The 26,616-nt window shown below is 35.9% G+C and overlaps 1 protein-coding gene across 8 annotated transcripts in view; it reads right to left on the bottom strand.

Annotated features, from left to right (window-relative positions):
• LOC105227019 (polypyrimidine tract-binding protein 1) overlaps positions 1 to 26,616 on the bottom strand; it is a 498,255-nt gene that overhangs the window by 220,635 nt on the left and 251,004 nt on the right. For 2 of the 8 annotated variants that reach the window (XM_049450405.1, XM_049450404.1), the window contains exon 1: positions 14,967 to 16,339. The exons of 5 other annotated variants lie outside the window; for them this stretch is intronic. In XM_049450405.1, the coding sequence (XP_049306362.1) occupies positions 14,967 to 14,969 (3 nt within the window). In that variant the 5' untranslated portion in view covers positions 14,970 to 16,339. Of the gene's footprint in view, positions 1 to 10,062; positions 11,338 to 14,966; positions 16,340 to 26,616 lie in introns of those variants that run through there. One more of the 8 variants, XR_007422012.1, reaches the window with a different exon arrangement.

Genomic DNA, 26,616 nt, shown 5'->3' with positions numbered 1-26,616 from the left:
AAAAGGGTTGTCTTGCCTGTCAAAGGTTGATTGTCTACGCCGCTGGGGAAGGAGAGATAACTAGTAGACTGCGCGCGCCTGCCGTATCGTGTGTGTGGGGGGTGCTGTCGATGCTTTAGCGCTTTAGGCGCCATCAAAGTCAATTGACAGGCAGCAGCAGCTCGCCATTTTCTCAGATATTCATGCAGACGTCAGCATCAATGCAGCTGCCAAACTGACAGCAAACATTCGCTTTGAAATTATTGTTATGTGACTTTTTTCTCTGCTTTTTGATCGGTTTAAGGCAAGTCATTTACATGCGAGCATATTAAATATTTAAAGCGCGTCGAAGTGTTTGGCTTGAGTGGAGGGTAGTATAGCCATCTTCGATTCGCCGTTTTACCAACATGTCAAAAAATGTAATCGAGAAAGCAACCAACACAAGAAATTATGTTGATACATTACTAAAGTGTTCTAATCTCTTTCCAATATTTTATTTAACCGAGTTGCTTGTTCGATTCGCCATTTTTCAAGTTTAGTTCTGATGAGCATGAAAGAGCCAAATCTTTCTACAGAATATTAATATTCAGTCAAATACTTTACTATTATTTCAACACTTCAATTCCCACATATTTTCTTCCAATAATTATTGGCATTGGAATTTAAATATAATTAAAGCCAGGATATTTTTTGTTTGTTCTTTCTTATTTCAAGTTCTTAACGCTTCTTATAAAAATCCAAGATCATCAGCATCAACTCGAATCCGCTTAAAGTGCGTGTAGGATTAAACTAAATAACATTTCACTACTCTCTTGAAAATGTTGCACAACACTCGGCGCTTCTTAGGAAAAACTTCACAGCGTCTTATTTTGCCAACTTTACTTTGCCGACAACTTGTAACTAAGTAGCAATTTTATTAAAAACTTTATTAAAACATTCTTCGCGCGCTAATAGAGAAAACTGTAATATGCGAGCAGCAAAAAAGGGCAAAAAAAAGCAAGACCTGCGTCATAACTGTGTGAATGTAGTGGCAATGCCGCCTGCCAGCGCGCCAACTACAAGGCTCGCCTTACCTAGAAGAGGGAGCAGTGCCGGGCGCATGCAATCGCAATGGCGACTACAACAAAAACTCAGTTGGCAACAAACAAATTAAAAAGTTATGCGCGCAAAAATCGTTAGGCAACATAAAATCTTGGCGATTACGCGCCACAAATCCAACAGCCGAGTGCGGGTCGTCTAAGCCGGCAATTCGTAGCAAGCCTTCAACGCATACCTGTATTTGTGCGCAAGAATGTGGCAATATGCCGTTGCATGTATGTGTGTGTGTATGTATTGTGTATGGCCGCATTCCCACACAACCGCGGCGCTGTTTATTGCGCGATTTTTCGCGGTCTGCCGGCAGGCGTTTGACAGTTGCGCCCGAATGCCAGACATTGCCATGGTTGCAATGGGAAATTTAAATTGCTTTTGTGCGGATTGCGTGCGAACGCGCGACGCTCGGCGCTGCATGTGATGCAACAATCAGAAATTTTCGTGTGGCGTCCGCCAATGTCAAACTGCGCTTATTGAGACTGCAATTTACCTGGTGCCGAGATGTGCAAGTGTGTGTATATTTTTTTGCTGGCAGTAACGGAATAGTTTTGCCTATAACAAATGGCGGACAAAGTGGTTCACGAGAGGAGTTTAGCTTCAAGTCGTAATGTAGTTAACAGTGATGTCTGGCAAGCGCATGAAAATTATGAAATCATAGCAATGTATATATGTAACATTAATACAAGAAGTAGGTAGTAATGAGCTCTATTACAAAGAAATAATTGTATGAAGTTGCCACATGATTTCAATTATTTTAAATTTTTTGTGACCTAATAGTTAGAAAAATGCTATGAATTACTGCAATCCTTTCAAAAGCATTAATATGTATAATTTGTAAGCATTGCCACTTTTTTTCAAAAGAAAAAATAAAGAGCTAGATCCTGAAAAATGCACAAAATTATTTTAAAAATTACATTTGCAAAAAACTTTTGGTGTTGCCACCTGATGCAAAATTTAAAATATTTTTAATATTTACTGTTAATCAATAAGACAATGTTATATAAGTATATGTATAAATGGAAACTTTTTTTCAGCATTGCCACCTTTTCTAATTTTTCAAATAATTCTTAAAGAGCAAAGGTTATAAATTCCTGGATAAATTGGAAAACTTTATTATAAGAATTAAATGTGCAAAAAAAATATTTTGGCGTTGCCACCTAAAATATTTACAAAGTTTTTAATAACAATTCTTAAAAATTTACAGCTCTAAAACCCTGGAAAAGTATATTTAAAACACTTAAATTGCAAAAAAGAAATTTTGGCGTTGCCACCTTATTTTTTCAAAAATTTTTTAAAGTGCTAAAATTTTAAATCCTGGAAAAATGCAAAAAATATTAAAAAAAAAACAAATTCCGATGACACGTGATACAAAATTAAAAAGGTTTTAAAAGTCTACATGACTAAAAATATGCTATTTATATAATTTTATGAAGTTACCACATGATTTTAATTATTTTTATTTTTTTTCAGCCAGATTTAGGCGAAGAAAATTCAAAAACTTATTATCAAATTATTGAATCCTTTTAAAGCAACAATTTGAGTATAATTTGTACAGAGCTTCCATTTTTGTCTAAATTTTTTAAAACAACTCTAAACGGTTAAATTTCAAAATCGAAAAAAAGCAAAAACTACTTAAAAAAAAAATTTTGTAAAAAAATTGGCGTTGCCACCTTTGTCCAACTAAAAAAAAATATAAAAGGTTAAAGTTCGAAATTCGGGCAAAATGCATAATCTATTTTAAAAATAAATTTTTTACAAAAATTATGGCGTTGCCACCTGATAAAAAATTAAATTTTTTGTAATAACCAATATACAAAATTTTGATATTTACCTCATTTAAAATTCATTTTTTACAAAAGTTTAAAAAAAATATACACAAAATAGCAAAATTAGCTCAAAACTGTGAAAAACGGAAAACATTTAATCGCACCTAAGCCGGCAATAGCATAAAATAAATAAAATATTAACAATTTGTAAACTACGGCTTTCGCTACACACATCTTTCAGTATGACTCGGTAAACATTTTCCGTTTTCGCTTTGTTGCAAGCGAATGAAACGTTTAACTGCCTGCGGCGCGATCATGGCTAATTTTTCGATTTTCAATGTTGCAACAAATGTGGCATACAGGCGCGCACAAGCACACGTCACAAATGTGTGCGGTACGAAAATCAAACAAAATGTACACATAAGCACATAAGTACTATGTGTATATGCGTTTAAGTATTCTCGTACAAAAGTATGCTTTTGTGTGTGTGTCTGTGTTGCGCAAGCTTTTATGCTAATTGAAAAATCTTATGTAAATTTCTGTCACAAATGAATTTTAATTAATACAATAATGCAGAAATGCCGCCAGGCGGTCAAGCACGCATACCAAAAAGGCGGAAAAATGTGTGTGCGCCTAAATGTATGCAATGGCGTGAGTGTTTTTGCCGCTTCATAGCTTTTGTGCGCTGAAAAATGTTCAATAATTCAATATGTGAATATTTAAACAATAGCCTTAGGCTGTCAAACAACACAGCGACACTAATACACACACACACAGAGGGAAAAATAGCACATGCATGGATGTTGCGAGAAGTAGCATAGCGTGTAGCGTGTGTGCGTGCGGCATATGCAAACGACTGAAATTTACACTTGATTGATTTCATTGCTCATATTTGACGGAGCGTCACTGTTATAATGCATTTTATTTTTTATTTTATTTTTCATAGACTTTTTTCTACCACAAAGCGCACAAGTACAGGGTGGTTGAATCAGGAAGGATATTTGAACTTTAGGATTGCAAAAAAGGCTCATTTTGCTTTTTAATTCGTTTAGGAGGACAAAGAAGCTTTCGAAATACACTGGTAAATTTTATTTGTTGCATTTAAGGAACGGAACGGGAAATACTTAAAAAAAACAGTCTTCCTTAGAGGCAAGCACATGAAGCACGAGGAAAGGAAATGCATTTATAATAAATTTTTAAGCGTTCAAAGTATTTATTGATAAGCGCAAATAATTATATGAAGACTTTAGTGAATTGAATGCCAGTCGCAAAGAAAAAAACAACAAAAACAAATAGAAAAACATGCAGCCGTCGAAGCGCACTTGCCACAAATATCAAATTAAACATGCGTACGTTGCGTTGCAAATAACTTGCTGCAAAGAATTTTACTATTTAACAAGTGAATACTTTTTACAGCACCAACAACAAGTGCTGTCGAATTCATTTCACTGCGGCCAAAATATTTGCCACAGCAACGGCTGCATACTGCGGTGTAATAAGAGGATTGCAGTTATAATGCGAGCCTATAAGCAACTGCATATGTATATGTGTGAGCAAATGGATGTATGTGTGTGCGCGGTTGGTATTATTTAATGCAGTCAATTCCTATCAGAAACCGCAAAAGCCAACACAAACCGCCTTTGCGAATGTGCACCACTACCAACACACTTCACACATATAAACATACACTGCGGCAAGAGCATGCAAAGGAGCTGATTGTCTGTCTGCCAGTTGGCGAATTGAGTAAATTGAATTGTCTACACACACAATGACCGTAAATGCCAGCGTGTGCGGGCGCAAGCGGCGAACCACACAGGCACACACACACACGGACATATTTACATGGCCACAATGATAATGACGTTCAATAGTTGCGGCGATGGTATTGTGGCTGCTTAAGGCTATAGAGCGTAGCTTCTACATATGTTTGTGTATAAGTATGCGTGTATGTGTGGCAGTCGTTGTGGCCTCAATACAGCCCGCCGGCCACACTTTAAGCCACGACACCGCACTATTTGCGCGCCGCGCGCTTACTTCGGGTATAAAATTACACTTTTCATAGCTGTTTGTTTTGGAAGTGCAACGCGGAAGCGGCGCTGCCGAAGCGACTCACGATGACTGTGCAAGCACAAATGTATTTTTAATGCAACGACATAGCACGTTCACGCAAGGAGCGCAACAAGCACACACACGCGCTTAAATGAAAGTGTGCAACGTAAACATAAACAGGCGCCGCTCTGCTGGCGCTCGTACGCGCTCCGCCTCGCGCATTGGTAGACATTAATTTCTTCATTATCGAGCATTAAGTGAAATGTGCGGCAATGGCGCGCGACCGATTTAATAGACCGAGTCGCAAATTAAGGCGTTGATTCAGTAAACAAATTAAAAAGACAACACACACACACAGGAGCGCGCGCGCGTCCATAAACTTATGGGTTGTCATTTGCGCGCCAAATGCAGGTGCAAGTATGCGCGTCTGTGTGTGTGCAAATGAGTATAAATAAAAATAAATTTGCATGATATGCTGATATTTGCCACATATGCCACAAGATAATGTTATTTCTGGTGGGTGTGATGTATGAAAAGTCATCAGTGTTCATATTTTTTTGCAATTAATTTCGAAATTGGCGCGATTTAATTTGCGCCAAAGCAAATAGAAATTGTGCAAATCAAATCTTCATTATACACAGTCATCATATATGTATGTATGTGTGTGCTTGTATTTGTGTGGCTGTAGTGTTATAATGTGGTGAGAATGTTAAGCAAATAATTCGAAAAGTTCAATCAATATTTGCTTTGGCAATGTCACAACAAATAGCGCGGCACCGCAGTCACACACACACACACAAACACACACAATTTTATTTTTAGTCCACACATTAGTGTGGGTATTTTTGTTGACCGTTATTGTGCTTTCACAGGCGATCGCGTTGCCATTAAATTACAATGGATTTATGGTGAAATTAACTCCAACATATGTATATATATACAATATGTATGTGTGTACTACAAATGTTATTTATATGAATATATACTATATGTCATCGATTTGCCAGCCTTTGTCCTGCTTAGCGCGAAAACAGTTGGAAATTCCGCAAAAACGTATCACTTGCAACAATCGGGCCTTAGAGTGCATATTACTGGCGATACCATCGCAAAGCCGCGCAAATACCACTTAATGTACCCTGCACCCTGTGTAAATGCTACCCAAGCGCTAAGCGTTTATGAAAATATATAACCTTATAAGCATTGTTCGTAAATTAGTTGGAGTGTTCGACAGTAAATTAATATAATTTCAGTCGCAAGCATTATTTAGTGGCACAAAATGGATTGAAATATATAAAATATGGAAGAGCACACACACAGACACATGAAGCTAATAGATACTATTTTTTATGGGAGAGCTTTCCGGTACCTTTTTCTGAAATAAAGAATGATTGATTCTTGCAATAAATATTCAAATTTACTATTTGCGTTCACTTTTTGAGAAGAAAATCTAGTTATGAGTAGAGACAATGATTCACTCACTACAAAATTTTTTCAGCACGTTCCTGTCTTAGTTCTCTATTCAATTTACCTTTCAAACGCCACTATTTTGTCAATCTTTTGACTGTAGTTCATTGAAAAGATATTTTCTCGGGAGAATTGTTTATGCATAAGTTTGCATCCTAGAGACAGACGGAAACAATGCAGCAGTGGTGCACACTTTGAGGTCTGTCAAACTAGGTGTGTCACTTAAACCATTATTTAGAGCAACAATATAGGATAGATGGAGCCATGTGCAGAACTTTACACAAATAAGGAAAGTTCTCTGATTATTTTACATATGGCTCAAGCAGCTCATGACTTTCGGTCTTAGGCCAATTATGCTCTGGGAAGCCAAAGAACATCCGCTTTAAGGCGAGCTACAGTGAGAAAGCAAAACATCCGCCTGCTGAGTTTGGCACCTGCCACATAAAAAAACACTCCAAATGAAAAGGTAGATAGAAGAAGAAAAAGAAGAGTGTCTATATCAATATAAGTTGCAAATAAAATTAATCGAATAAAAAAGGAGTGTCTCTGATGTGAAATTTTGAAAAAAAAAATCGATTCTTTTTGATTTCGATAGTTTATCCTTTTGAAAATAACGTACGAAAATTTCCAATCGATATCCGAAATAGTTTTTCAGTTACAGCCATTTATAGTTGCTCAGTTAAATCCGGGCCACCAATTTAGCTTTAAACACGATTTTTCAAATTTGCTTCAGTGATTCTTCTTCTTCTCTATTGGCGTATATCAACTAGAACTCAAGAAATATTTCATATTTTTTTCTGAACTTTCTCCGTGTATTCTTTAAACATATATTAATGTTCCCTGAAATTTCAATAGCACTTGTGGTGCAATCCAGTGCTAGCTAACATGTGCTATTAATGCCCAACAGTGTTATTAAGAAGAAAAAAAGAATCTTAGTGGAGAAATTATTTTTTCGTATAAAATAAAGTTACTGTAACCCTTTATTTTTGCTTTCTGCAAATTTAGTATCATGTTTTAAAAATACAAGAATAAAAGAAATTTTCATTTTCGCAATGGCCAAGTTTAAAATATTTTCTTTGTTAATAGTGTATGTTTGTAACAATAAAAAATTCTAATAAAATATTTTATTTTTTTTATGAAAAAAAAATTGCTGAAAAAGGCTGTATTTTAGCCGAGGAAACCCTTTAATGAGGTATCCGCATACCATACACTCCTGCACGAATTCCTCTCGAAAGCTTTGGCGTGGCTTTTACATTGAATTTTTTTGACAACAGAGCAGAAGCGAGTAGAGAAATGACAAATCGAAGACTGCTAATATATAATTTTACTACATAGGTATATTACCGCATATAATTTAACAATATAGGGAGAATACAACTAGCTCCAAGGAATTAGTCAAATCCGTTCCAAAAGCGCTCAATTTCAATACAATGAATATCTTAAGTTATAACAAATATATCATCACACAAGGACTAATACAGGGTAGGCCATTTAAAGTTGACCCATCTGGCAACGCTGTAACTTTTAACAGCGCTGACAAATCGGCTAATGTCATACCGCGTTAGAAGCGTCATTCGAAGACAATTTATACCATGGAACAGTACACTCCAAAAGAACGCGCTGAAATTGTTCAGCTTTATATTCAAAATAACTTTTCAATTGTGTTAACTCAACGTGCGTTTCGCAAAAAAAATAAAGTGAAAAGTGCTCCAGTTAAGAACACAATTAAGTCTTTATACGCAAAATTTGTGAACACCGGTAATTTCAGTAATGCCAGTCATGCATCCAGACAACGCACAAGACGTTCTGATGAAAATATCGAAGCTGTACGAGCCAGTATTGAGGAGACTCCATCGACATCGAGTTATCGCCGCTCTCAGGAATTAGACATCTCTCGCACCACTCTCCGACGCATAATTCATAAAGATTTGAAGATGTTTCCATATAAAATTCAAATGGCACAAAAACTAAACCCAGCTGATTATCCGCGACGCCTTAATTTTGGCAAATGGGCCATCGAAATGGCTGAAAACGAACTTGACTTTTGGCGAAAACTCATCATGTCAGACGAGGCACATTTCTCGTTGAATGGAGGCGTAAACAAGCAAAATTGCCGATTTTATGCCACCGAAAATCCTCAATTAATTGAAGAACAGCCTCTTTACGACCAAAAAGTAACAGTTTGGTGCGGTGTTTGCGCGAATATGATCATCGGACCGTATTTTTTCGAAGACGATGATGGAGCCACGACAACAGTCAATGGTGAGCGTTATCGAGCCATGATAATGGATTTTGTGATACCCATTATTCGCGAAAATGACATGGATAACTTCTGGTTTCAACAGGACGGGGCTACATGCCATACAGCTCGACCAACAATCAATTTATTGCGACATTTTTTCCCCGGGCGATTGATATCGAAAAATGGTGATGTTGACTGGCCACCGAGATCACCAGATTTGACGCCACCAGACTTTTGTTTGTGGGGTTATTTGAAATCCAAGGTATACGCTAATAAGCCAAAGACCTTAGCTCAACTGAAAGCCAACATTCGACGTGAAACAGCCGCCATATCATCCGAAACATTGGCCAAAGTCATGGAAAATGTCGAAAAAAGAGTGCATTTAGCTGTCAAAGCTAAAGGTGCCCATTTACGCGATCTAATTTTTAAATATTAGCTGAAACAAATCCCCTTGGACCAAAATAAATTATTTTTGAAATGAACAAAAAACATTGTTTTCTTTTGTTCTTTTTTTTAGAAACAAATGGGTCAACTTTAAATGGCCTACCCTGTACTTGTATAAAGAGAGTACAACTAGAAAGGAGCAGCACGAGCTTATTAGAAAACAAAGTTTTTTAATAAACTTCATATTCTTAAGAATTCTAATTCTAAAAGCGCTTACCAACTAAAAACTGAGTTTAGTGCAGAGAGTTGAGTACACAGCAGAACCCTCTTCAGATATTTCCTTATATGAAATGCCATAATGGTATGTTTAGTAACATACTCAGGACAAATGTCTTTAATTTGTATAATTTTGTGTAGTTGTACTATTAAACATCAAAAAATATATGTATATAAAAAAAAATTGTTTTTGCAAAGTTCATAGAAGAACTCTAGCCACACTTTTCATGATTAAATAGTTTTTATTTCATTGGTGAATTTTTAAATGTTAAAATACTAATATCACATAGCTAAATATAAAATATATGAAAACTTATTTCTAATCACATATGTATCTGCATACTACCACGCATACAATCCTGCAATAAACGCAATGTTTGCTATAACATAATGTTGCCATATCGCATAAAAACTCAAACACTACCACAAACATTTATCAAATGAAAACGATATGTGACGAAGAGTGTCGTAAATAGATTAATACAGTAAGATATGTATTCTACAAAAAGTGCATGATAGAAGGCAAGCAGTTAGTAGAAGGTGATATATACACAATGTACAGATTTAACACAACAAAACGGTACCACAATCAAGCAACTCATTACTTAGCAACTGGTTAGTATTTGGCTACTGGACAGTTAGCTGCGAAAAGCATAAATAATATGACTACTTGAAGCATTTGGAGGCGCACAGGATCACAACAAAGGATATGCAGGCAAAAGGCTAAAGTTAGTACGGATGCAGTGAAAGAGAGAAGCTGAGAGGGATAGAACGAGAGCGAGCCATCTAAAGTGAGTGTCAGACACAAACCTTTTTAGGAGAAGTTAAGTGGAGTGTAGTAGTAGTAGTAGTAGTAGTAGTAGTACGAGGAGTACGAGGACTAGTAGTAGTAGTAGTGGTAGCAGAGGATGGCGATGGCATAGAAGAACAATCAGAGTACGCCGAACTGCAGCTGCTGCCAGTCGACATGTTACCTTCGACGCAGCACGCAAGCCCATTCTCATGCACGTCCGCATCATCATCAATCAACTCCGACTCCTCCAAATCCATCGCCGCTGGCTCGTCGGCGCTAGCGCTAGCACACAGCACCGCGTTCGAAGCCGTGGCACAACGCAACTCATTGTCATCATTGCCGTAATTTAGAGCGCCTGCCGCTGCAGTCGCCGCGCCGCGACGGCCAGTACCGCCACAGTGTTGGAGGAGTGCGGCGTTGTAGGCGCTATGGCCGGCATTACTAACGCTATTGTTGTTGTTGGTGTTGCGCTTATGATATGACGCATAATGCGGCACAGCCAATAGCCCGATGCTGCAGCCGACTTTGCGTTTGATGGCGCCGCCGATGGCAGCAGTTGCAGTTTTGGCTGCATTACGAGCACTAGTTCTTGCAGTTAGATTAAGCATGTTATTATTTACATTGTTGTTGGTTGGTGGTGTGGCGGCTGCTGTTGTGGCTGCAACGGATGCATGTACATTGCTGTTGTGGTGGTTGTGGTTCTGGTTGTTGGCACTGGCCGCAGCCGCGGCGGTGGCCGTTGCGAACATGGCGGCGGCGACCGCAGCAGCGCCATTACAGGCCGCCGCTGGTATGAGTGTCAGCTGGTGTGGCGCTGCGCTGGCGGCGTAGTATTGCTGTGGTTGTGCGGTCGGTGGCGGCGGCAACGGCAACGGCGGCGATGTTATCTGCTGTTGCTGCTGCTGTTGTATGGCGGCGGCGGTGGCCGCTGCTGCGGCTGCGGCGGCAGCCTGGTACTTGGTCGTTGTGCCACTGTTGGCGGCGGCAGCGGCGGCCAGATTGTTCGCCTGCAGTTGCATGTACGTCTGCAGCATTTGTAATTGCTGATGCTGTTGTTGTTGTTGCTGCTGCTGTTGTTGTTGCTGATGTTGCTGCTGCTGCTGTTGGTAGTGGTATTGCTGTTGCAGCTGGAATTGCTGCTGTTGGTGCTGCGCGTGTTGCAGCGCCTGATGCTGCTGCAGCATTGTGGCCGGGTACGCCGGGTAGGCGGTCGCCTGTGTTGGCGGTGGCGTCGTCTGGTGCAACTGGTGCAGGTGTGTGGTCGCCGGTAGTGCTTGCAACAATTGCATTTGCTGTTGTGAAGTTGGGTTTATTGGTTATTGTTTTTGTTTTTGTTATGCGAATTACTGCGTACTATGTACATATGTATGTATGTGTGCGTGAATGTACTGTTATGTGATCTCGTCTAAATGCTATGCAGTTTTAGGTGCTTTTTGTTGTGATTACTATTTTTATTCATGGGGCATGTACTGGTGGCGGTGGAGGTGTGATTGATATGCAATTCTTATGTGAAAGTGTAGGCATATAATATAATATATAAATTTAATACATAACCGTTATAATCAAAAACGTATCGCAAGTTATTTAGTTAGCAGAAAGAGGGAGAGATAGAGCGTGAGTAAGTTATACAAAGATAGTTGAGTAAGCTGGAGAGAGAGAGGGAGAGAGACAGCGATATGTATAACCAGAAAGCAAAGGAAGTAGACTCAAAAACAAAACCGTTAGAACAGCTGCTAGTAATAAGTGCCGAGAAAGTGGTAGAAAAAAAGAGAATATTGCTTGGATATTGTTTTTTCTTTTGTTTTTATAAAAAGATGAATATATATATTGGATTTTTCGCTTTGCATAGTTGTTAATAAGGAAAAAAATATGGAAACGTAACGACTACCGACTTTAACTAAGTGTGTGTGAGAGATAGCGTGAAGAGATTATGAGTTTCGTAAAGAAGTGTAGAGTTTGACGGAAAACTTAACGTAGAAAGATGCAGGGATAACTTAGTGAAGTAGTGAAAGGACAGACGAAAAGTTTTAGTTGGCGGAAAATAGTCGACGAAAAGCTGAAAATGCAGTGAAGCGTTCGCTACAAGTAGTAAAAAACTCGGAACTCGCTACATTCTTTGTTTAAGTTCAATAAATTATTATTTGCATTTTTTGTGATATTTTTTTGGTTTTTTGTTTTGTAAAACTTGCAGATAAAGCAATATAAAGTCTTAAGAACGGGTGCTAAACTGGCGTTGACAGTTTTAGTTTATATATTATGTATATATATATATATAGAATATGTAACAGTAAATAGATATATGAATTATAAGTTAGAAAGGCGTCGCAAGGCAACGATAGTTCTTCGTTGCAGTGAATACTTAGCAAATATTATTAAGTTTAGTTAGTGCTCTGGTAGCATACTTTACTGGTCCGACGAAGTGTTGCGATAAATTTCATACCTGTTATAATTTAAATAATTTTTAAGCATTATTTTTGGCTTCTTCATATCATTTCTCAGCAATTAAAAAACAATTATTATGCTTACAATCGATGTACAAGCTTATAATACCCGAAGTATTTAGGCGCTAGCGCTGCCTATTGTGAAACAAACAGTTGAAAATTATTCTATGCACAAAAATTGAGTTCAATACTAGTTTGGGTACAATACTACTTTTCTGAGAAGAGACCAGATTTAATGACGTGAGTTTTACTTTTGACGAAAAGTTGTGCTTAGCTTAGTTGATAGAGGTATTGTTGAGAAATATATTTTGCTAAAGTGTTGAACTTAAATAGCGTCTAAGTTAGTTTTCTTAAAATATCAACATTAATGGCAACGTGTCTGTCATTCAATTAAACATTTTTGCCACATTTAGGCACAAATAAAGTGTTACGGATCTATTAGAAATAGTTGTAATTAGTTACAGAAAGATTAGAGTTCGTACTAATTTAATAGTTTTCTTCTCAAAGAGATATATATAGATAAGACTAGAAACTGGAACTACAAACATTTCTCTCTATTAATTTCGTATATTAATAGAGTCAATTATAAATCTTTCACTATATCGTCACCTAAAGTGTAAAACAGGGTATCATCAAAAAAAATCGAAATTGAGTTTTTATTGGTTACAATTCACCACATCATATTACATATATGTATGTAGCATAAAATTATTGTTTCCATTGTGAGATATAACCAATATATAACTAATATATAGTAATATGTAACCGACATATAACCATTTTATAACCAATACCAATTTTTTTTTCAATATGAGTTGTTTTCATTATATTGTTTTTCCTTCGCGACTAAACTTATAAGATGGGACGCTTCGTTATTTCGCATTTTAGGTGACGATATGTACTTCTCTGTCTAATTTTTTAAAATAAACAGATGCCAAATACTTCTGGCTAATTTATTTGGGAAGAGGGATGGTCAAATACTACTATAAATATTATAAAATTTTGCTTGCGGAAGAATGAAAAGTGCTGAAGTAACAAATTGAAGCAAATATTTTCAGTTAGCATTTTGCATGAAAAGTAAGGCTGGCAACTATTTGTTAATTGACCAAATTAGAGCGCATCGGGAAACAATTTTTTTTGGTACTTGGCATAGTAAATAATACTGAATATTTTCATAAACGAAAAGTGAACAGTTTGGAGTTGACAAATTAATATTCAATTAGCAACATTAATTGAGTTCATTAACATTTTTTTAATATACCTATAATGGACTACTTGCAAATAGACTAAATTAAACCTTAAAGAAACGATTCACAAAAATTTAGTCAGTTAAAATCTTTTACATAAGTACGAGTATAGCTGAAAACTATTTGCTAATTTTTCATATTTAATTGAAAACTATAGAAGTTCCGGAAAGCTCTTCTTGATTATAATTTCTTGGGTATAAGGAATGGTGAAAATCGCGGAACATTTTGTAAAGAGAAAATTAAGCTGAGACAATTAATATGCATTCAAAGCAATAATTGAGTCCATTAACATATTTTTCCTATACTAAACTAGACTGCTTTCAAATAGACTAAATTAGGCCTTAAAGAAACGAATCAAACAAAATTTATTTCGCTCATAAGTAATGCTGAAATATATTTGCTAATTGACAAAATTATAAGGATTCCGCAAAGTGCTTCTTGATTATAATTGCTTGGGAGTATGGAATGGCTACATCGCTGACTATTTTGTAAAGAGAAAACTAAACTGAGCAAATTAATATGCAATTAAAGCAATAATTGAGTCCATTAACATATTTTTCCTACACTAAACTAGACTACTTTCAAATAGACTAAATTAAGCCTTGAAGAAACGAATCAAAGAAAATTGAGTTACCATTTTTTTTATAAGTATGACAACATTATAGCGGTTCCGTAAAGTTTTTCTTGATTATAAATTCTTGGGTATGTGGAACGTTGAATTTTATCAATTCAGTATTGTGCTAGTCATTGAAAATTTTGTAGTTAAAAAAAGGACGATTTACTAAATAATGTTACATAATAAGTTTTACCGAAAACAGTTGAAAAAATAGTTTAGAAAGTGCTTAAAAATAAGCACAGTAAATAAGTAAGTCCCTGCACATGTTACAAAGGAAAGCAGTAAAAAAAAATTTAAAAGCAAAAGTCTATAGATTTAGTAAAGATTTCGTGTTAAACACTCTGCTTTAGTTTTGGCTGTAAAACAAGTTCGAAATTATCGCAACACTACAGCACTCAGTTATGTAATATGCTATGCCTGCGTTAGAAAAGACTATACCGCCCATATGTCTATCGGCCTGACTACCTATTCTCCTAGATCTTTATAATTAGATCTTATGCTTATTTCCTAGACTTTTATGCTTAGTTCTTTATGCTTACTTTTTATATTTTTCATACTTGTTTCTTTTGTTCTTTGTCTTAAATAAATGTATATGTTTAGGCATGTGTGGCTCTTACCATTATTAAATCTTTCTTAACCGGTTCTTCTTTGATTGTTGCTGTTGCCAAAGCCGCTGTTACTGAAGCTGTTGTTGCAACTGTTTCTTTTAACGCGTCAATGGTGAATGCTTTTTTTAAGACAGTTGTTGTAATTGTTGTATTAGATGCTTTTTTGTTTTGGAAATTTTTCTGCTTGGCTGTTGCTTTATCGCTTTTAATGCGGCGTTTTCACTGGCACACTGTTTTTTCTTGTTTTTGAGGAACTCTAAATTTTGAATATTTTTGAGATTGTATTTAGCTTTGTTTTTGTTTCTTTTTTGTTATAATATTTCTTTAGTTAAACTATAGATTTTGTTTGATTTGGTAGCTTAATCGCTTTGTTTGCACTTTTTGATTTGATTTTTTTATGCTTTTTCTGTTTTTGTTTTTGTTTTTGCTGATTACGCTGTTTGTTGTCTTTGTGGTTCGCTCGCCGTTTTACTTTTGATTTTGTTGCACTTTTTTTGAGTTTGCTTTCGCAAAATCGGCGCGTTGCGTGGTATATGCAAGGGATCTTTGTGGGGAGCGGTTGGCAAGGAGACACAAGGTTTCTACTTTTCTCAATGAGTGTGAAAACGAAGTGATGATTGTGTATTTATGAATATTTTTTTTTATTTCTGTATTTCGTTTTTGGCAAGCAAATTGTTGCTTTACAATAACAATGTTGCTCTTGCAATTGATATGCTTGAACGCTAAAGTAATTTCACTTTTGTTTCAATTCTGATGTAATACTACACATTTGTTTGTAAATTTATATTTGTTTTTGTTGTTGTTGACTTAAACTTAATTTGTTCGACAAATTTGTGCTAAGATTTAGTTTTCTTTTTACTTGAAATTAGCAAAAACTTGATTTTTGAGTTAAAATTTTTTGTTTTCGGTTTTTTGCTTTTTGTAACTGTCGGCTAAGAAATAACTTTGCCGTTATAATTACAATAAATGTTTATACTGCTTTTATATATGTATAATTGTGTTTGATTGATTGCTAAAATCGTGTAAGAGTTATACTTTGTAGGTAAAGTTTGAAACGCTTCAGATTGAATAGATTTCTTTAAAGTTCTGAGTTTTCTTCAAGAAAATATAGATTGTCACAAGTATGTGTATATATTAAGTATATAAGTGATTGAATATTTTTCAATTTGATTGCACAGTTTTCAATATGATTGAACAGCTTTTTTAATATGATTGAAGAGTTTTTAATATGACTGAATAGTTCTTAATATGATTGTATAGCTTTTCAATATGATTGCATGGTTCCTAATAAGATTGAATAGTTTTTTAAATTTGATTGAACAGTTTCTGATATGGTTGAATAGTTTTTAATGTGATTGAATAGCTTTTCAATAAGATTGAATAGTTTTTAATGTGATTGAATAGCTTTTCAATAAGATTGAATAGTTTTTAATGTGATTGAATAGCTTTTCAATAAGATTGAATAGTTTTTAATGTGTTTGAATAGCCTTTCAATATGATTGAATAGTTTTTAATATGATTGAGTAGCTTTTCAATATGATTGAATAGTTTTTAATATGATTGAATAGCCTTTCAATATGATTGAATCGCTTTTAATGTGATTGAATAGCTTTTCAATATGATTGAATAGTTTTTTACTATGATTAAACAGTTCTTAATATGATTGAATAGACACAGCGTGCGTTTAATGAACGCGTAATTATCAGTAAATGCTTGATTACAGCTAGAAATATATATTTATATATACGATATGATAAAAATAGCTGCTAGTAAGTATATATTTGAAGAGAAAGATTGTCAATAAGTTGTGCAGAATGTACTAATCTCAATTTTACTGCTAAATTTTTAATGTAATTTCCTTTTCAACTATGCTTAGCTCTATAAATCACGTCAAAGTTGCGCTACAAATAGTAAATATATGTAATACAGAAACACAGTTAGTTGTTGTATATATATCTATATGTTAGTAAGTTGAATAAGTTAGTAAGAAATATGTTTTAGTATAGTAATATCGATATATAATTTGCTGATTAATTAGTTTTATAAAATGTGGTAAAATTCTTATAGTTCTTGTTGTATAGCAAGTAGAGGTCTAAGAAATATCGCTTTTCACAAAAGTGGGGATTGGATTGTCAAGTTTAGTTAAAGATTTAGATTTAGCTCAATTTGGTAAACGTTGCTCCGCTTCTTCCAAATATAGTTCGCACAGCGCTGGTTAGCTTGAGATTTGAGATTGTGATACGCAGTATTTGAGATTTGCTTGTGTCCGTCTAAGCGACTGACTGACTGACTGACTGAGTAGTTTGTGTTTATAAAAAGGTTGTATAGCTTCTTAAAAAGTTCAGAGTGGCAAGTTGTAGATGCAGTTAAGTTGTTGGGGTAAATCGTTTGCTAATATGTCTAAATTCTTGCTACTTGCATAAATACTGCGCTTCCAGCCAAATGCTTTCACGTGTGTGTATTTATCTTTGTATATATATATATGTATGTATATGCTAACGTTCGCTGATTGTCAAAACGCTTACTCTCTTGTCAGTTTGATGCCACGGATTGCTGCACCAAAGCTGAGTTGTGTCTTAAGAATACTGTTGTAGCCTACTTAGTGTGTGACGCAGAAAATACGCTCTGCGCCGCTGCTAGCCACTTAATTTACCTAAATCGAAATATTTGTAAGTAAATTGCTTTAATTTTATTTATTTTCTATACAAATTTTGTATTTGCGCGGAAATATTTCACAAAAAGGTTCTGAGTTTAGAAGGTGTTTCCACAATTGCTTTGCGCTGCTCAATTTATGCGCATTGCTGATTGACTAAGTGTATTTGCTGCTGCTGTGCCGCCTATAAATATGCCTCGAAATTGACTTTGATTACAATGCGTTTGTGTACTTGTTTGCTGCTTTGTTTTTTGCTTTTTGATAAATGTTTCTCTCACTGCTCTCGTCTGTTATGTAAACAACCTTTTTACAATACTTTGATTTTGTCGCAATTTTCTGCTGATTGCTTTCGTCTATTTGCTCTGAACTCTCGCTCACACAACTAACGCTACTGGTACAATTGTTCTAACACTGATATGTAATATTAAAAATTATTTGTTTTTATTTTATTATTATATAATATGTTGTGTTAATTTCTGCACATAAAATCAAATATTCAACAACCTTTTGTTTACTTAAAATATTTTTTCTGTTTTTTGTTTTTGGTTTTTGAAATTTTGCTCAAAATTAGTTTACAAAATTGCAAAAAAGCGCCAGGACTCGCTTGTCTGCTGCTAATATGGGCTTTCAATACAAATACAATGACAACAGTTAGATTTATTTTCTACGTACACTGAGCTTTCTCAGTTTTAAGCGCAGTACTCGCTCGTTTTGCTAAATGATCTAAACGTTTACAGCTGCACTAACAATAAATTCTTGTAAATTTGTAGTGATTCGCTCACCGTTATATTTTTGCAATTAATTTATGATTTTTACTATATATTTTTTGTCGTAATAAAGTAGCTGTTGAGATCTTCGCTTACTGTGAAAGTTTAGATTTGCGCCTATTTGTGGTTTAGTACCTTAGATTTCAGTTTTCTAGTGAATTCAACTTCTGCCACTAATTTTTGCAATTACATAACACCAAAGTATTTTCATAAATATTTACTAAAAAGTAGCAACAATTTGCTGTAGTACAAATTCAAATTGAAATTTGCTTTTTTGAAAGCTTTTTCGTTTTTAGTTTTCAGTTGGTTTGTGAGAAGTGAAGTACTTATGAGTGCAATAGTTTATGACTTGGGGGAATAGCTTTGGTTTGACAGAGGATAAAATACCACCGAAGTTTCTTTTTATTAATACGTTAAATGCTGTCGCTGCAATAAAATATATTCATTATAAACGCTTTGACTTTTATATTTGCAGTAATTTTTTGTGTTTTTAGAATTAGTTTGTGGAAACTATTTGCTCGACATAAGCTGTCTTTAGTTGGTGGTGAGGTACTTAATAGTAAAAACTATATATTAGAGAAAAATAAAAAGTTTGTGAGAAAATTAACGCTTAATAATAACAATTTAAAAATGTGACTAAAAAAGTTACTTCATATTAATAAAAAATAACGTTTCTTAAAAAACAAAAATCTTAAAAACTTCATCATCTTTTTTTATGTTTTATGGACATTTTACGGAGGTGGAACGAAAACAACTTTGGACTTTATGGTAAACTAATTAATATTCGAAAATTCACTACTCCAGCATCTTTATAAAAGCTGGATTACACTTATTACTCACGTGGCAAAAATTTCGTTTACAACTTCAAAAAAAAATTCTAAAATAATTTTGTTTTCTAAAATTCTATTACTAATTATTTAATTCTAAAATATTTTTTTTTCTAATTTTTTTTTTTAAATTTTTTTTTTTGTTTTTTTTTTTTTGTTTTTTTAAGTTTAGTCATAATATAAAATTACGAATCATACTGATGCAAATTTTATTATATTTTTTTACAAAATTTTAGTGTAATGAATTTTATTTTGAAAAATATTATTTGGACTTCCAAGTCTATTCCGTTTTGTCGACTAAACTTTTTTGGCTTGGAAAACGATTAGAAACTGATTTTTAAGCAGTTTGGAAAACAAACTAGGTCCTAACTAGAAAACTTTGAAGAAAATTGTACATTTATTCCAATATACAGATTTGAAAACCATAAATAATAACTAAAAAAACTGCTTAAATTATTCAAAATTCGAAGGCAAATTTTAGCAATTAAAGGCAACTTCTTCAATAACCAGTAATTTAATGAAAGTTTTCTTTCAAAAAATATACAAATGCAGTGAACTTGCAAATATTTCAAAATTTTTACGGTTTTGGGTATTTTATGCCGAAGTTTCGGTTGATACTAACTCATTCAAATTTTTCGTTGGGGAAAATTGAAAAATAAGAGCTGGCAAAAGGAACTCCTAAGAAAGTTTTTACTACAAAAGTACTCTTAATATGATACCAGAAATGCTTTATGGCAACTCGAGAATTCAAACTTCATGCCGAGACTCCTTGACAAATTTTATTAGCAGAAGGCACTCCGTTAAGGATTAAAAATTTAAGAAAATATCTTAATAAAAGTAAAAAACATTTTAAAAATGGTTTTGGGTATTTTCGCTGAAGTTTTGGGTAATACTAACTTATACGAATTTTTTTTAGAGAAAAATTGAAAAAGAAGAGCGAGCAAAGGGAACTGCTAAGAGAGTTTTTATGAACATATTCTGTTAAGTAATAATAATGTGCTCACAACAATGATTAAAGTTTATTGCAACTTGAGGACGCAAAATTCATGCCGAGAAGCCTAGAAATATTTTGAAACAATTTTTAAAATGAGTAATCCGTTGAAAAAATGTGAAAAATACCTAAAGTAGGAACACTTTACACTATTTCAAGTCAATGAAGCGACTTTGGAGTTGAAACACTGAGCTGTTATGCTGAAGAAATATTTAGATAAAATAATTTAAGGAATGCATTGGTCTATATTTTTATTATTAACCAGAATTCATTGAGGAATAATTACTTTATATACGAGTATTATGTATTTTATTCAAGCATATCAATGCATGACTTCAATATTTTCAGAATTCATTTTGGATATTTTCTAAATAATACTCAAGAACTATTTCAGAGGAATAATTGAGTGAATATGCATTAAAAATAGAAAATCGAAAAAAAATATGAATTAATATTCCGCTGATATTTGAAAATAATTTGGATTTTTTTTTTTGTCATTTCCTTTTTATTGGCGTAAACACCTTTTAAGCGGTTATTTGAAATTTGCAAAACAATATTTTATAAAGGAAAAATCTATTTAATTCCAGGCTTTTTCTTAAGAACATTTTCACAGCAAAGCATTTAGAGCATTTTGGTGAAAAATTTAATATTCTCTGCAACAAAATATATAAATAATTTCAGAGTTGCATAAGAAAATATTGAGAAAACTAACATAATAGAATAATACTTCTTACAAAACAAGTATAAAAAAAGTAGAAAAACGGGAAATTAGGGCTTATAATATCTTCTTTACGTTTGTTGATCTCCTGGAAGTGATCTAAAGGCATAAAATATACTACACTTATTTTATGCGGCAGTGGCAATGTTATTGGAACTAATAAATATTGGGTGGCTTCATATGTTACGCCTTCGCTGAATTTTTAATATTTTTTTTTATTTCAAATGTTCCAGCAGCAGCTTAAAGAGTTGCTTTGTTTTGGGGCAGCTTTTGCTACAACAAATATCTCACGCACTTACACTAAGAAACCAAAATTCTGAAGCGTGTTTCAACCGAGTTTGAGAGCATTTCAATAAATCAGCTGCTATAAATCTTCAATGCCTCAATAATTAGGCGCGTGAACACCGTGATTTAACCAAGGCAAACGAAAAATTTAAAATAATTATAACTATAATTGTAAAGTAGGCACAAAAGCGCCTGAATGGCCCTCAAACGCAAACCTTTTAAGTACATAAAAATACTTGTCTTGAAATAATAATCATTGCTGACAGCTTTATTTTTCCAGCTGAGAGCGGCCGAAAGTAACAATAAATATATTTTTTTTTTTCTTCGCTCACGCTCTTGACTTTCAGTTTTGCTCAGTTAACTATTTAATTGTTTGTTGTTTGCTGTTTGCCGCTTGTAGCTTGACGCTGTGACTTTGCTGCTGCTTTTAGCCGCATTTTAAACGCTTTGTGTCTTTGATTTCTCGCTGGCGGCTACGCTTGGCGCGATTTTCGGTTCGCACGCACAAAATTTGTTAAAATATTTTACCGGTTTTTGCTTACTGCTCACACACACACCAACACACACTAACACTGGCAGCTTTTAGCGACTACTGTTGCTGCGCGCGGCTTTTTTTCGCAAAGCGCGAATTTATTTTCGTTTTTACTTAAACAATTTTTTACGCTTCTCTCAAGTGTAGCAGCCGCGGCTTTTTAATGCTGATTTTACTTGTCACGCTCTTCTTCTTTTTATTTATTTTTACTTACTTTTTAGCTTTTGAAAAAGTTATTGTTTTCTGTAAGCGGGCTACAAGTTGCCCGGCCGCAGCAGCGTTTGTGAGGCGAGAAAGATGTGTCAGAAAACATACAGTAAAGATGGCAGTAAAGTAAGTAAAGGGTTTGTGTGTGGCAAGAAAAGTGCGAGAAGCAAAGTAAGATTGCTTGAAAACCGAAAGCCAGCAGAAATTGGTTGGCAAGCGTGGCTCAAGCGCGTCAATCTCAGCGGCAACGGAAGCGTTCTGCCAGCAGTTAGCTGCTTACACGTGTAGCGCTCGTAGATCATTTGTATTCATTGCTCTATTGTAATTATTACAAATATAGTTTTTTTTCTTTTATGGCAAGCCTCCGCCTTCAATCATGATTCCACAAAGCGCACACATATTTCTAGAAGTCATGTGTTATGTGTTTTGTGTGCGCGCTGCTGTAAATGCGTAAGTAATTACGTCGAAATGTTTTGTAGTGGCATTGTGGCAAGTGCGCTCCAGACGCCCTTGAGTCCACCAGCGTTCCCTATTAAGCCAAATCATGCTCGCACAGCTAATAACGCAGAGCGTTTTCCCTTGGCTTTTTCGCTTTATGTTGATAATGACACCACAGTTTTCCCACTTTTTGTGGTGTTTTCCCAACATTTATTTTGTATGCTGCTTACTGGATTTTCATAATAATTTTCCTTTTATTTTTCTAATTTTTTTCACATTTTTTATATTTTTTCATTATTTTTTTTGTGAACTTTCCTTCCCCTTCGTCTGCAGCGCTTTGTTGCGCGCCTCATATCATTTATTATTTTTGTGTTTCTTTTGTAATTTACACCCGTCTCGCCGCTAACTGCCTTGCTTGACTTGGCTGGCCTGGCCTCTCCTGACTCTGTTAATAACAATATTCGACCACTTTGTGCGTTTTCCCCGCACATCCGCTCTTGCGTGGCCGCGCAATGAAACGTTCATTACTTTTTGCTTTGCGTCTTTCTTTCCACTTTGGCTTAAATACCTGTGTTGTGTGGCTGTTGTTGTTTTCACTTGTTGGTTTGCACCGCAATACGTGTAATTCCAAGAATAGCCGCTTGCTTGTGCGCTTCTTTTCCAATTTACTTCTCATTGCCAACAACAGTTTTTCATTATTCCCTTTTGTAAAGTAACCTTTTTCTGCTTTCAGCCGTTGTTGTTTTGCCTTATTTCGCTCCCAAATTGTTGCTCGGCGCAATTATTTAATTTTTTCCTCACACATTTCTGCACTCTTTCGTCGATTTGTGCTCGAGTTTTTTTCGTGTTTTCTTAATTTTTTTGTTTTTCATTCAAGCGTTTCTACTTTATTTACGCTCTCGCTGTGCTATGTGATTTTTTTTTTTTTTTGATTTTGTAAGGTCTTTCTTTCGACTTCTTAATTTATAATTTCGTCTGTGCGCCGCTCGGCACTCAGCCGCACAGGTTCTTTTCGGGCCGCCTTGCAAGAAAACGTGTTTTCGCCGGCTGCTTGGCCGCTCGCAGGCCTTGTCAAGCGCTGCTGGTGTGCGCGCGTGTGTGTGTGCGCGTGTGTGTATGTGACCAGTTAGCTGTCTGGCTGACTCGTCATTTCATGCCAAGTCTGTGTACGCTACAATTTGCTGGCCACAATGAATATTTTCTGATTTGCTTCAGCCGCTTTCATACTTTATTCACACACTGGCCGCGCAAAGCCGCGCTGCATGTGTGTGTGTTGGTGCGTGCGTTTATTATACAACTTCATTCTGTGTCTTAGCCAGTTTGTGTGTGCGGTTAATGCCGGCTAACCTGTGCCGCCGTTTCTGTTGCTTTTCGCGCTGCTCCATGCGATTGCTCATATTTTTTCTGCTTCAACAAACACACACCTTCTTTTAAATATTTTTTTTTTAAATATTTTTCTTCATTTCTTTTTCGCTTTGCGTTTTTTTCTCGTGTGCTTTGTGCTTGCCACTACTGTGCTCGTGTGTAGTAGCTGTTGTTGTTTAAGCGCGGCTTATAAGCTACACAAGCGTTTGCTTAAAGAATCAATGAACCTTTGTCGCTGCTGAGACTGCTCAACTCACGCGGCAGCCCACATTGCTTCAAGTAGTCTCGAGCAATTGTTGTTGGCTTGGAGCCGCTGTTTCTGCGCTTACCAATTCTTTTCGCACGCTTCCTTGGCAAAAATTAAATTTTATAATATTTTAAATGCTCAAGAAGAGCCAGTTTTTTGATGTCTTTAGCTGAATGTTAACTCGCGCTGCTAGCGGCTAAAGCGCGTACGCTCCAGCGCTGATCTCGCCTCGAAACATGCTACAAGTGCGAGCGTTTAAGTTGCAGCGCTTCGTACTTGAACTTGACTTTAATGTCTTCGGTTTGCGTTTGCGAATAGTTTAAAGTTAGAATAGTGGAAAAATCAGCAATAAAAGGTTAGTAAGTTGGTTAGTGGTTAGTAGGAAAATTAAAGTTAAAGTGTGTACTAAAATATAATTATAGCTCAGCTAAGACGTGAAAATACTCACAGCTTCGTTTCGAAAGTAGGCTGCGTGGTTTCAAAAAAAAAATTCTAAAAGCAATTAGCACAAATTCCACTTGCAAAAATTGATAATTTTCACTGCTCGGCACTAAACTCAGAAACACTCGACTATTTTCAAGGAAATCACTAATATTTAAAAAAACCAAATATTGAAAACTCAAAATGAAAACAAAAACTGCACACCAACACTTATTGACGATATTTCGGGTTTCTTGACGCTTTCTCACCTAAAGAACTTTTTAAAGCTGTTTATGATTTTTCGATTTTTGAAAATTTTGGATTTTTTATTCAACAACACGTTGCACGCGAAAACCAATTCACAGAGGACACGTTAAAATTATTTGCAACTCTCGGCTGATAATTGCTATCGTATGATGGTGCACGTCGACGACGTGGTTAGAACTGGCACTAGTGAGTGGTAGTAAGTGGTAAGGTTTGCTATCTCGAGTGTCGAGTGTCGAGCGTCCGCGTGTTACGATGCTACGGTGTTGCTACTATTGCGGCCGTGTTCGATTTGAACGCAACTTTGATTTGGATATTGAAATTTTGTGTGCGTTGTGCAGAGTCTTCTGCCTTCTCCGCTGCCCTTTGGTGCTGTCGTCGTCGTTGTCGTTGTCGCTGTTGTCGTTGTTGTCGTATTTTGACGTTCGACTGCTGACGCTTGACTGTGACTGTGACTTCGACTTTGGCGCTGACTTCAGCGGCGACTGCGGCGTCGGTATGGAGCGCGGCGCAGTGCTGGAGCGAGACGTTGTTGCGCGCGGCGACGAAGGCGGCAATGTTGTTGATAACACTGAGACACACTGTTGCTATTGCTGTTGCTGTTGCTGCTGCTCCACTCCACAACCACTCCTGTTGCGTGCTGCTCTTTAACGCTTGTTGATAGCTTCGCCACTGCTGTTGCTGCTGTTTGGATATTTTAGAATATCGTGTGTTTTTTTGTGCGAAGTTTTCCTGCTGCTACTGTTGTTGTTGGTTTTGTTTTTGTGTTTATTTTATTTTGATTTTTTTTTTAGATGCGATACTCGTTATGGTTGTCGTTTGTGATATTATTTTGTTTATTTTTGTTGTTGTTATTTTTGTTATTATTTAATAGAGCGACGGCGGACAGAATTGGAACGGGTTAAAGCAAAGACTGTACGAAGACTGAAGTAAGAACGACTGGCATTCTAAGGTAATATACCAATTTTTGCATTCGGAGTTCGGCTTTTGAATCTGTTGAATTCGTCGCTACGCTCGTGCGCCACACTTTCGTATGTATTCGTTTCATGTGCGCCACCACCACCACCAACACCAACACCACCATCAACAGTAACAACGACACCACGCAAGTGAGCGCATACAGTCGGGTATTGTGTCATCTGCCTGCCTTGCTTGCTTGCCTATTTGGCGTACTGATTCGACTTTAGCGACTCTCTTCAAGCCAACTTTGCGCGTGAGTTTGTGTGTATGTGAGGGTATATGTGTGTGCGTTCTTCATCATCGGCATCCACATGTACGACTTTAAAGTCGAAGGCATCACATCCATGCCTCTGCGTTCCCCGTGTACGCTCCTCTAGTCTTCGTACTCTTCACATTTGTTCTTGCATAGTTTCGTTGCTACGCTCGTACACCTTCCTGTGTGTACGTCGACGACGTTGTTGATGACGACGTTTGGTTTCACAGCTCGGTTCTGCTCTTCCATCGTTGCTTTCAAAACATTCTCCTCTACTTCTCCACTTTCGTCGTTGCACTCATTCGTCTTTTCGGAGCACACCAATTAATACTCCTAAAATGGTTGAAGAGCATTTATTGTCGCACTTTTCTCTTACCTTCCTAATTTGTGCTCAACTTCAGGTGTGCGAACTGCGATTCCTTTGTTGTTCTCTGCGATTCGCACAGGTTGTTGACTGCGGCCTTACCTGATGATGTGCTCATTATTGTCTTACGCGCTAAACAATAACTTCACACAGCGACAGCGGCTTGCTTAGAGCTCTGGCTCGTTCTTCTCCACGCCGCTGTGCCTCCGCGTGTTGCTTTGTGACAACAAAGGCACAAAAGATGGCACAACTCTTGCCTTTTGTCGGTAAACTGTTTTTGGTTCGAAATCATATTCGCCGTTTTCACGTTCGCAGTAGTCTTCCAATCTGTGTACTTATTCTCAACGATTCATTCCTCGGTTTCATGG

Source organism: Bactrocera dorsalis, chromosome 2 (assembly GCF_023373825.1).
Source record: "Bactrocera dorsalis isolate Fly_Bdor chromosome 2, ASM2337382v1, whole genome shotgun sequence".
Lineage (NCBI taxonomy): Eukaryota > Metazoa > Arthropoda > Insecta > Diptera > Tephritidae > Bactrocera > Bactrocera dorsalis.
This window is presented reverse-complemented; position numbering and strand designations above follow the sequence as displayed.